Here is a 13137-nt window from a genome sequence, read left to right as displayed (position 1 = left end):
GCCTGTGTTCTTAATCATTATGTTGCACTGCCTCATGATGTGCTTAAATAGAACAATGGGAAAAGTAGGCCAAAATGTCTGTGCATATGTGGAACTTGGCATAATTAATAATTGTTAGCCTGCATATATTTTGCCCCAATTTTTTTCCTTTTTCCATCTTAAATTTTTTTTAGATATTTATTTTTTAGTTTTTGGTGGACACAATATCTTTATTTTATTTCTATGTGGTGTTGAGGATCGAACCCAGTACCCCGCGCATGCCAGGCAAGCACACTACCGTTTGAGCCACATCCCCAGCCCTGCATCTTAAAAAATTTAATATTTAATTAGTAATAAAAAAATCTCTTTCAACAAACATTTAGGAATTTCTGCTGCTTGGAGCCACAGCCATAGAAGATCGTCTTCAAGCAAATGTTCCAGAAACTATATCAACTCTACTGAAAGCAAACATAAAAATATGGGTCTTGACAGGAGATAAACAAGAAACTGCAGTTAACATAGGTAACACATGTAAAGAAATTTTTATAAAAACTTTGTGTACATTCTAGGACTATTCATTTTGACATAATTATAAGAGCATGGAATATAATTTGTTCTAATTCAGTCCTCAGTACTTTTTCTTTGCCTCCCCTCCTCCTTCCTCCTTTTCCTTTCTCTCTACTGATAATTTCTGCTATTTTAGTTTTAGTTGTTATTGTTGTTGTTTTTAAATTAGTGTCTTGTAGATGTAAATGCTGGTGATATTCACATAGGAAAGTTAGGTCCGATGATTAATTCCACTGTCTTTCCTTATCTCATTCCTCCTCCTCTTCCTCCTCCTCCTCCTTTCTCCTCCTCCTCCTCCTCCTTTCTCCTCCTCCTCCTCTTCTTCCTCCTCCTCCTCCTCTTCTTCCTCCTCCTCCTCCTCTTCTTTTTTCTTCTCCTCCTCCTCTTCATCCTCCTCCTCCTTCTCCTCTTCTTCTTCTCCTCCTCCTCCTCCTCTTCCCCCTCCTCCTCTTTCTCCTCTTTCTCCTCCCCCTCCCCCTCCTCCTTCTCCCCCTCCTCCTCCCCATCCTCCTCCTCCTCCTTCTTCTTCACCCTGCCAACCATTTTGGATTAGCTTCTGCATATTAGAGAAAACATTTGACCTTTGACTTTTGGGGAATGGCTTTATTTCATTTAGCATGATAGTCTCCAATTCCATCCATTTACTGGCAAATACCACAAACTCATTCTTCTTTATGGCTGAGTAATACTTGAAAAAATATAAATATATATAGCATTTTCTTTATCCATTCATCTGTTGAAGGGCACATAGATTGGCTTCATAGCTTGGCTATTGTGAATTTTGCTGCTATAAACATTGATGTGGCTATGTCACTGTAGTATGTTGATTTTAAATGTTTTGGATACATACCGTGGAGTAAGATAGCTGGGTATGTCATATATATTACTCATAAACATTTAATTATTGGTGACAATATCCAGTTGGTATTTTTCCCCCTCAAGTTTTTTTATGTTACTTCTTCCTCTCTTCAATACCTTTTTTTTTTTTTTTTTTTTAAAGTTTACTGATGTATCTTAGGGCTCATAGAGCATTCTAGGCCAGAGAACAGTGAGCACAAAGCTTATCATATTTGAGGAACCGTAGCTCCTTGTGCCTGAATCATGAGAACAAAACAGAAAAAAGTTCAGCCTCAGGAAGGACCATTTAATGTTAGATCCTCACCAGAGACTGAACCAAACAAGGTTGCCTAAACTTGGACTTTCAGCCTCCAAAACCATGAACTAAATAAACCTGTTTTCAAGACAAACAAAACAAAACAAACAACAACAACAAAACATTATTGGAAGAATTGCATAAGTTTGTTTCTTTTAGCCACACTGAGGCTTTTTAGCTCCAATCTGTTGATAAAATCAGAATAAAATCAGAATTTAATTTCTGCAGACTTGGAATTATAAAGCATGAATCTAAGCTCAGGTCTAGAAAGACAATACTAACTTAAATGACAGAAATTTTTAAATGCAGATTTAGCTATTGGTTGTATTCATCTTCTAAATCATTTCTATGTAAGTTGAATGTTAACACTAAAATGAACCAATATTTTAATTTCCCTTCCCCTCTATAACATCTTGCTTAGTTTTTGTGATAGATTATTAGGCTTTGAAATACTTGTGAAGCAGAGGGAATGATGAAGGAAGAATATAAACGGTTTGTTTTCAATGCTCATTGAAGGCATTGGATCTTCAAATATATCTTTATTCTCTGTTTGTAGCATTTTCCTGCAAACTGATATCAAGTACCACACCTCGTATTTATTTGAATGCAAATTCATTTGAGGTAAGTGATTTTTTAAAATATATATATATGTAATGTGAATGCAACCCATTTGTTACTAGGGGTTTTATCTACCTCCTCCAAATCTACTTGAGATTGCCTTTCATTCCCTTTAACAATAGAGCCAAGAACTCCATTGGAAAGTCCTGGTTTTACCCAAGATTTTTTTCCAAGAATCTACAAATCCTACTGGATTTTTGCTATAGGTCATCTCTGATTCCTGCTTATTCTTCCTTCTGCTAAGTACATATGGCCTACTTTGCTTGAGACTGGTCTTTTATCACCACCCTGAGGCCACAACAAATCCAAGACTCAGATCCTTGATTTTAAAAATAAAAAAAAAATTCATGTATCTAACCATCTTTGTTGGAAGTTGGAGTCAATAGATGACATTTATATTGCAAGAATAAAATAAATTTGGAATGAAATATTAAACATCCTTGCCCTTAAAAGTTAAAATCTCTATAGTCAGATATTTTCTGATAGACATTTTTTTTTGCTATATAATGTGCTTAAATTAACTTTTGAATAATTTTAAGTAGACTTCATTTATTCCTTCTCTAACAGTTTTTAAAACAAATGTAGCTCTGAATTTTCTGACATAATTTTTCTTTTCTGTAGAAAAACTTTTAAAATATTTCTCATATTGCAAATATGCTGGTGATAAATTCCTTCAGTTTTTGTTTGAGAAAATCTTGATTTCTATTTCATTTTTAAGGATAATTTCACTGGACATAGAATTCTAGGTTGGTGATTCTTGTTCATTCAATACTTTAAATGCTTTACTTCACTCTCATCTGATGAGAAGTCTGTTATAATTCTTATGTTTGTTTTTCCTTAGATAAGATTTTTTCCTTCTAATTTCTTTCAAGACTTTCTTTTATCTTTGGTTCTCTGCAGTGTGGATTTGTTACAGAATAGGTGTGGATATTTTGGATATTTATCGGAACTTCTTGGTCTATGGTTTTGTGTCTGCCATTAACTTTGGAAAATTCTTGACTATTACTACTTACACTTTTCTTCTCTTCTGTTTTATGTTCTTTTTTATTTCAATTACCTGTATTACAACTTTGAAAAATTATCTCACAATTCTTGGATACTTATTTGTTTCTTTACCTCTCTTTCCATTTATTTTTCCTCTTTGTATTTCAGTTTTGGGGATTTCCATTGACATATATGCAAACTTAGTCATTCTTTCCTTGCCTGTGTCCTGTTTAATGTTGAGCTGGTTAAAGAAAATCTTTATTTCTGTTACAGTGTCTTTTAATTTCTAGCCTTTCCTTCTTATTCTTTCTTAGAGAAAGAATTCTCTCTGCTTATTTTGCCCATCTGTTATTTTATGTTTTCAACTTTTTTCATTAGTTATTAGCATATTAATTATAGTTGTTTGAAATTCACTGCCTGATATTTTCAGAATCTTCATTAATTTCAGTCTGATTCTTCGGCTTGCTCTGTCTCTCAGAGGGTTTTCTTCCTAGCCTTCTAAAATGCCTTGTTAAAAGCTGAACATGATATATCTGGCAATAGGAACAGAAGCTAAGACCCTTAACTTGAAGTTTTATCTGTCTAGGAATGTTTAATGTTCCATGCCCTCTCCCAGTAGCATCACTCTCTGGGAACTCTCAGATGTCCAACTACCTGAAAGCTCTCTGAAATCAATTTTTTGGAGGTATTTGTGGAAATTTCATCATATAGATGCTTGATTAAATACTGGCCATTGGCCATCAACTTAACCATCAACCTTTCTTCCCTCCCCAGAGGTTGTCAGGACAGTGCTGAGAGTCCCAACCCTCTTGATCATGCCTCGGTCTTTCAGATGATCATCTCCCCTCTAATGCTACCTTCCTGCCTCCTGCCACCAGGTATCTCATTAGTGTACAAAAAGACAGTCTTAGCACTCTGGAGAGTCCAAGGGTTTCAGGAGCTATATGACAGAATACTAGTCTTGCTCTGGTGCATCTTACTTTGGAAAGCACTATTTCACTTAAAGATTGTGTTTCATACAATGACTCTGGTACTTTATCTCTCTAAACTTTTCTTAAGTTTCTATAAACTTTAAACTTTTTTATTTTCAAACCTCATTTCTAAATAATCATTATTTAATGGTGGATACTTTTTTTTAACATAATGGAAGCACACATTTAATTTTCCATAAAATGTGCTACAAGTTACCAAAGCTCTATCACTTTTAACTCATGTCATTGAATTTTGCACAGTTAATGTTAATGTACTCTATTTTTAGAACAGTTTATTTATTTGATTGCTGCATTTAAAAAAATAATACTAATTTAGCAGCTTAAGGCATCTTAAATTTATTATCTTACAGTTTTCATGAGTGAGGAATTTGGCATATTTTATCTAGTTCCACTGCCAAGTGTCTCACAAGGCTTTTATGGTTTAGATATGTGATGTTCCCCAAAAGTTCATGTGCAAGAAAATGCTAGAATTTTTAGAGCTAAAGTGATTAAATCATGAGAGGTATAACCTAATCATGGATTAATCCACTGACATGAATTAATCAGGTAGTGGAGGAAGTAAGTCATTGCAATTGTGCCTTTGAGATTAGTGTCTTATCTTTGGTGAGAGGAGCGCTCTCTCTCTCTCTCTCTCTCCTTTCTAGCTGTCATGTCCTGAGCTTCTTTCTTCCACCATACCCTCTCACCACAATGTTCTGCCTCACCTTAGACCCAGAGTTATGGAGTCAGCCAACCATGGACTGAATTTCTGAAACCATGAGCCAAAATAAACTTTCCATTCTCTAAATTTTCTTGTCAGGTCTTTTGGTCACAGTGATGAAAAGCTTACTAGAATAAGGCTGAAATCAACTGGTCAGGCAGCATACATCTTCATTTGGAGTTTCAAGAAAAGATCTACTTTTAGGCTGTCTCAGTTGGTTGACAGAATTTACTGGTAGCTATGTGACTGAGGTCCCATCCTCTTGCTGCCAGTCAGGGACTGTTGTCAGCAGGTTCACTCTCAAGTCTTTGCACGTGGCCTTCTTCACAGCAAAGCAGTTCCTTTCCTTAAAGGCAAGAAAAGGACATATGCTGTAGCTGCAAATGTCTGACTTCTTGCCTCTTTACTTTTAAACTCTTTTTAAAAGGGCCCACCTGATTAGGTTCGGCCCACTCACACTCAAGGGGAATGCATTATAGTAGTCTCACCTATATCCACAGTTTTTCTTTCCGTGGTTTCAGTTATCCGTAGTAAATTCGGGTTCAAAAACATCAATATTTATTTTTCTGATGAGAGAGAGATAGAGAGAAACAATATTTGCATTTTTTATAGTATATTATTGTAGTTTTTCTATTTTGTTATTAGTTATTTTTTATTAATTTTTACTGTACTTGATTTATAAATTTAATTTTATTATAGATATGTATGTATAAGGTTTTAACCAACTACTGGGGGTCTTGGAAAAGACCAAAAGATCCACTGGGGGTCTTGGAAAATATCCATCAGGGAGAAGGGAGGATTACCATATACCGGACGGGCACATTTGTAGGTGAGAATTTTAGGATCCTGCCTTCCACCAGATGGAATCTTAGGATTCCATCATTGTTTTTCATCTGTTTTTGAGAAATTCAAACATTAAATCTATCATTTTCTTCTAAGTATTGCTTTGTTTGTATTGCACCAATATTGATATGTTGTAATTTCATTACCATCATTTCAAACTATTTCTCAATTTCTATTATTATTTCTTCTTTACTTATGCCTTATTAAAAGTGTGCTAATTAATTTCCACAAAATTGTCATTTTTCCTAGATGTCTTTCTTTTAATTTTATTTCATTTCAGATAAAAGTCAAATACTCTGGTTGCTTTTAGTTCTTTGAAATTCACGGAAATTTGTTTGGTAATCCATTATATTATCTGTCTCAGTGAACATAACATGTACACTTGAATGTAATGTGTATTTTCTAGTCATTGTGTATAGCAAATATCAATCAAGTCAAGGTGGTTGAGAGAACTGTTGTAATTAACTGTGTCCTTACTGCTTGTTTTTCTAGCCATTCTGTCAGTTTTTGAGAAGACCATTTAAATTTCTTTTCGTGATTGTGTGTGTGTGTGTGTGTGTGTGTGTGTGTGTGCATGTAGTGCTGGGGACTAAAATCAGGGCCTTATGCATGCTAAGAAGGTACTCTACCACAGAGTTACATCTCTAAGCTCATCTTTCTGTGATTTTTTAAAAATTTTAGTTGTAGATGGGTACAATATCTTTATTTTATTTATTTATTTATTATGGCACTGAGGATCGAACCCAGTGCCTCATGCAAGCGAGGCAAGCGTTCAACCTTTTACTCTTAAAAAACTTAGCTACACCCCCAGCCCCTCTTTCTGTGATTTTTGAATTTAATATTTCTATTTTAAATTATGCCAGTTATTGCTTTATGCATCTTTAGAATTTCTTGGATTTTGTTTTTATTAGTCACATATATAATAATTGTCAAATCTTCCTTAGAAATTGGCCTTTATTTTTATGATATATCCCTGTTTGTTTTAGGCAATGCTTTTTGTCTATTGTATTTGATATGAATCAACCTACTCAAACTTTACAATGCTTACTGTTTGCACTATTTATATTTTTCTGTATATTTACCTTTACCTTATCTTTTTTGTGTTCTGTTTATGATGTTCCAGCATACCATATATAGGACATCTGTAAAAACTTAAGTTTTGCAGAGCTGGGATTGTGGCTCAGTGGCAGAGTGTTTGCCTTGCATGTATGAGGTACTGGGTTTGATCCTCAGCACCACATAAAAATAAATAAATAAAATAAAAGGTATTGTGTCCATCTATAACTAAAACAAACAAACAAACAAACTTAAGTTTAACAACAAATATACCACCTATGGTAACTTATTGCTCAATTTAAGTTTTTATAAGTGCCCTACATATAGAACACTGGGATATAATGCGTTAAATGTATCTGATTATGGAAACATGAACTTTGATTTTACTTTTTTGATTCAAGTTCTGACAATCACTGCCCTTAACTTATAACAGATAACCTGTTATTAGTGTAACTATTAATTGCATCAGATTTAGTACTAATAAGTTATTGCTTGCTTTCTATTTGTCTTCCCTCTTTCTCTTTCTCTGTTCTTCTCTTCCCGATGTTTTTTGGGAGAAGTGGCAGTTGATTTGAATAGCTTTTAGAATTCTATTTTTACCCATCTATTAACTTTTAGTCAAATGTTTTTCATTATTACTCTTCATGGCTGCTTTAGAGACTGTAACATAGATCCTTACCTTTTCGTGTTATAGTTAAAATTAATATAGTGACACTTCATATAAAAGCAGAAAGCTTATAATCATATAAATTTATTGCACATTGCTAACTGACCTTTTTGTTATTGTTTTATTTATATTTATCTAAATGCCATAATTCCCATAAATCATGAACACAACTTTTGCCTTATGCGGTTATACATGTTTGAAAAAAAATTAGATAAAGTAGTGTATTATACTTGACTTAGAGATTTATGATTCCTGATGCTCTTCATTTATTCCTTAAGATCCAAGCTTCCTAGCATCATGTCCTTTCAGGTGATGAATTATTATTTTTTTAATTGGGGTTTTAACCCAGGAACACTTTACCACTGAGCTATACCTCCAACCCTACCCTACCCCCCTTTTTTTTTGACACAAGTCTCACAAAGTTGCTTAGAGCCTTGCTAAATTGCTGAGGCTGGCTTTGAACTTATGATCCTCCTGCCTCAGCCTCCCCAGCTGCTGGGATTATAGGTGTGCAACAGCATACTTGGCTCAGGTGATGAATTTTATTTAGCATTTTTTGTAGACTGCTGACAGTGTATTTAGTTTTTCTTTATTTGGAAATACCTGCCTTTCCATTCACTCTTGAGAATGTGTTGTTGTTTGTTTGTTTGTCTGTTTGTTTTGCAGTGCTGGGGATTGAACCCAGGGCCTTAGATATAATAGGCAAGCTGTCTACCACTGAGCTACACACTCCAGCCCTTACTTCCCTTTACCCTTAAAAAATAGTTTCACTGGGTATAGAATTCTTGTTTGAATTTTTACTTTATCTCTTTAAATTTATTGTTCAGTTGTCTTCTATGATCTCTGAAGAAAGTCTGCATCATTGTAGTAGTTACTCCCCTTGATGTAATGAGTATTATTCTCTGTTTTCAAATATTTCTCTTTGTCGTTTGGTTTAAGCCAGTTTGAGATATACCCAGGCATTTTTTTCCTAACTATTCTTTTGGACTCCACTAAGCTTATTAAATTTCTAAATTTATGGTTTTCACTAAATTTCTGGAACTAATTTTTCTGGAACTTCCAATTACCTGTAGGTAAGTCATGGGATTTTTTTTCTTCTCATAGATTCCTGTTTCTCTTTCCATCTTTTCCTATCTTTTGTCTTTTCCTATTTGTATTGGACAGTTTTATTTGTCTACCTTAAGTTCACTGGCTCATGTCCTTTCTATTTTGCCAGTAAGCCCATTTGTTGATTATTTTTATCCCAGCTATTTTTTAGTTGTAAAGCTTACATTTTCTATTTCTTTGCTGAGATTTCCAGTTTTTTATTCTCTATGAGCATAATTATGATGGCTTCTTTAAAGTGTCTGGTAACTATGACTTCTGTGTTAATTTTACAGTTAGCATTTGTTTCTTGCCTTTTCCCGTAGTGCAGGATGAGCTTCTCCTGTTTCTTCTTAAGTTGAGTAATTTGAAAGTGAATCATGAACATTGTGAATGCTGTGTTGCAGTGGCTCCAGATGCTGTAATACTGAAGTATAACAATTTTACCAAATTACAAACTACTTCAGTGTCTGTCAATAGGGGACAGATTGGTATAATGGAATACCATAAAGCAATTAAAAAGAACTATTGTTAATATATTATATAGCAGCCCAGATGAATCTGTAAAAGGGTATGTTGAATGAAGAAATCCAAACACAAAAGTACATTCTAATTATTTGATTTACATGTAGATCACAAACAGAGAAGACAAAACAAGAGACTCAGAAATCAGACAGGTGGTCACTTCTAGGTGCAGGTGTTTACATGCAGAACCTTCTAAAGTCCTGTAAATGTTCTATATATTTATCTGGTTGATAATTTGATAGGTGTATATATATTTAAAGAATCATTAATTGTTCTTTTCAATTTGTGTGTTTCACTGCCTATTATATCTCAATATTCAGCATAAACATTTACAAGGAAATATCTCATTATGTTTAAGGGAGTACTTAATTCAAATCTTAACTCTTCACAGTATAGAATAGTGGTGATATCTCTTTTATCATTTTTCTTTATCTTCCAGTTTAGTTTGCATATATTTTGTGTGGAGAATTTATAATATTAGAAAGATCTTAAGAATATAATATGAAATGGAATCTTATATTATTTATAAAGCCCCCTCCATTACTAAATAATAGATAAAGGCTGAATTATAGTTTTTAACTTCTCCAAATTATATACACCAAAGGAAACTAAAACATGTTTAAATCCATGTTTACAAAGTTTGAGAATATTTTGGTTTCCATTGCATAAGTAACAATAATTAGTTAATATGAATTAGAATTTTCTATAATCTAGTCTTGCTCTGGTGCATCTTACTTTGGAAAGCACTATTTCACTTAAAGATTGTGTTTCATACAATGACTCTGGTACTTTATCTCTCTAAATTTTTCTAAGTTTCTATAAACTTTAAACCTTTTTATTTTCAAAACTCATTTCTAAATAATCATTATTTAATAGTGGACAGATTTTTTTTTTACATAATGGAAGCACACATGTAATTTTCCATATAATGTGCTGCAAGTTAGCAAAGCTCTATCACTTTTAAAACATGTCACTAAATTTTGCATATTTAACTTCAGCAAATCACTCAGGTTAGCTACATTCTAGATGAACCGTATTAGAAGAATTGTCTTAACTTTCATTAACATTGTCAGCAGAAGCACTGGTAGGGAGAAACAAGTAGAAAATTTAGGAATGAAAGAAAATTAGTTTAAAGATAATTAGATTAAAGATAATATAATAATTAGAATTGCATCAAGTTTTGAGTTAAGTAATCAAATGAAACATGCCAAGTTATTAAAGTCAAGGAAAACAGTTTTGTCAGATCCTTTTTCAGGGACAGAACATTTGCAGTCTCTTGAAAACAGTGAAGAAATAGTCAGCTGTGTGGAAAAAGTAGAAGTGGAAATGCTTAAAGTAATACATGGATTATATTACACGTAATAGTTCCTACATGGTGCGGAGTAAAATTTTCAAGTGATTGAATTCTATGTTATTAGGCCTTCTTATTTACATAAATGACCTAGTAATTCAACTATTAATAAACCACTCTTTTATTACAAGAAGCACAGTTACTTTATTTGCATGATGAATTAGGAAGACTTTTTGAGAAAAATAGTGATGAGAAAAAAACTGTTACTTCATTACAGTTTTTAGTGCTTGACATCAGTTGGGCTTTTCTCCCATGTGGCATATTGTTAGAATTTCATCTATTCATATGTTTAAGGAAAGCAGAGATCATAGAAAACTGTGTGTCTACTTTCCATAGATCACTAAATATGACTGCAAATTATAATTAAGAGAAATAATTAAATAATGACGTTTTAAATATGGTGCTTTTATGGCATTCACTTTAAATAGTCATAGAAACAAAATGGAGATACAACCCATAAATATTTTTTGTACACTTAACTATTCATTTACCTTTCATGTGTGTGAACACATGTGTGTGCACACGTGTGTGTGTGTGTGTGTGTGTGTGTGTGTGTGTGGTGCTGGTGTTGGAACTCAAGGCCTCACACATTTTGTTGCATATGGATTTCCAGTTTTCCCAGCACCATTTGTTGAAGATGCTATCCTTTGTCCAATGTATGTTTTTGGCACCTTTGTCTAATATAAGATAATTGTAATTTTGTGGGTAGTATCTGTGTCCTCTATTCTTTACCATTGGTCTACTTTGGTGTATTTTGCTGCCAATACCATGCTGTTTTTGTTGCTATTGCTCTGTAGTATAGTTTAAGGTCTGGTATAGTGATGCCACCTGCTTCATTTTTTCTGCTAAGGACTATTAATTATTTTCGATTCTAGCCATGTAAGCAGGTATAAGTGGTACTCCGCTATGCTTTAAATTTGAATTTTCCTAATGGTTAATTATATCAAGCATCTTTTCATGATATTTATTTACTTTTTCATCTCATTTTTTTTTTCTTTTTCGTGTTGGGGATTGAACCTAGAACCTTATACACTCAGAGAAGATGCTCACCAGTAAGCCACATCCCCACCCCATCAGTGAAATTTTTTGAAGCATAGAATAAAGTAAACATGTACCACTGGGGCTGGGGTTGTGGCTCAGTGGTAGAGCACTCGCCTAGCATGTGCGAGGTGCTGAGTTCTATCCTCAGCACCACATAAAAATAAATAAAATGAAGGCTGTGTCCCAACAACAACAACAAATGTACCTCAAACCTCCATCTTGATTCAGATGCCTTTTTGTTTATATGAGAAATACAAAGTTATGTTTTCCTCCTGTTTTAGGCAACACAACAAGCAATTAACCATAACTGTGGAGATCTTGGAAACTTATTAGGTAAAGAGAACGACTTGGCCCTAATTATTGATGGTGAAACATTGAAGTATGCCTTAAGGTTTGAAATTCAGAAGAAGTTCCTAGATTTGGCCCTTTCATGTAGAGCAGTATTATGTTGTAGGTAAGAATATATTCATTCTTCATCTTTTTCTCTGTTGTACTTACTACTGTATTAACAGTACAGTATATGAAGAAAATATAGAACTGAAAATGTAAATTTCTTCAGAGACAACATTTCTTATTGGGAAAATGCATTCTCAAACAGAAATGCAAAAGTCTGTATTGAATTCTAATTGTCAGGATTAAGATTTACAGGAAAGCAGTTAAAATTTTTTCAAATGTAAATTGCTTATTAATGAATGATAAGTTGGAAGAAATCTGCTATAATAACAAAAGTCACAGAATTTCTTTTGCATACTAACAAGATGTCTGGTGGTTGGAAACTCTAGATAGCTTCAGGACAGGAAGAGATCATAAGAAAGACCAAAACAGGATTAAAGATTTGGAACTTTTCAACCCTATCCCTCACCTCTTGGGAGCAAAAGGGGCATAAGTTTAAATTGATCACCAATGGCCAATAATCAATTATGCAACATAATGTAGATTCCTATAGGCATCCAAAGTGCTAGCTTTAGAAAGTTTCCAGATAGCCAAAATGTAGAGGTGCCTGGAGGGTGGGAGAAAGCATGGAAGCTTCATACCCTCTCTTCATGCATCTCTTCATCGGCACCCTTTGCAATAAACAACAACAGCAATAACAAAAAAGTGTTAGTAAAAACTTCCCTGAGTTCTGAAGCCACTCTAGCAAATGAGTCAAACCTGTGGAGGAGGTTGTGGAACATTTGTTAGAAGTAGGGTGAGGGTGGTTTTGGGCACTGAGCCCCTAACCTGTAGCATCTGACACTACATCCAGGATGATAGCTTCAGAATTGAATTGTATTTGATGACACCCTGTTGATGTCCACTGGAGAACTGATTGGTTGCTTGGTATGTGGAGAAATACCCCCAACCACATTTGGTCACTGTATTAGTTAGCCATTTCACTGCTGTGACTAAAAGATCGGACCAGAACAACTGTAGAGGAGGAAAGTTTATTTGGTAATTCACAGTTTTAGAGGTCTCAATCCATAGATAGCAGGCTCCATTCCTTAGAGCTCGAGGTGAGGCAGGACATCATGGTGGAAGAGTGTGGCAGAGGGCAGCAGCTCACATGGTGATCAGAAAGCAAAGAAAGAGAGACTCCAC

The 13137-nt window shown here is 34.1% G+C and overlaps 1 protein-coding gene across 1 annotated transcript in view; it reads left to right on the top strand.

Moving 5' to 3' along the window:
* The window catches only part of LOC143411831 (phospholipid-transporting ATPase IB-like), a 178694-nt gene that overhangs the window by 92159 nt on the left and 73398 nt on the right, over window positions 1-13137 (top strand). Inside the window, exons 22-24 of the mRNA XM_076872702.2 lie at window positions 363-501; window positions 2256-2320; window positions 11841-12013. Of these exons, the coding sequence (XP_076728817.2) occupies window positions 363-501; window positions 2256-2320; window positions 11841-12013 (377 nt within the window). The remainder of the gene's footprint in view (window positions 1-362; window positions 502-2255; window positions 2321-11840; window positions 12014-13137) is intronic.

This window comes from Callospermophilus lateralis, chromosome 12, assembly GCF_048772815.1.
Source record: "Callospermophilus lateralis isolate mCalLat2 chromosome 12, mCalLat2.hap1, whole genome shotgun sequence".
NCBI classification, from domain to species: Eukaryota; Metazoa; Chordata; class Mammalia; order Rodentia; family Sciuridae; genus Callospermophilus; species Callospermophilus lateralis.
Note: the sequence above shows the minus strand (reverse complement) of the source record. Positions and strands in the feature narration are given on the sequence as shown.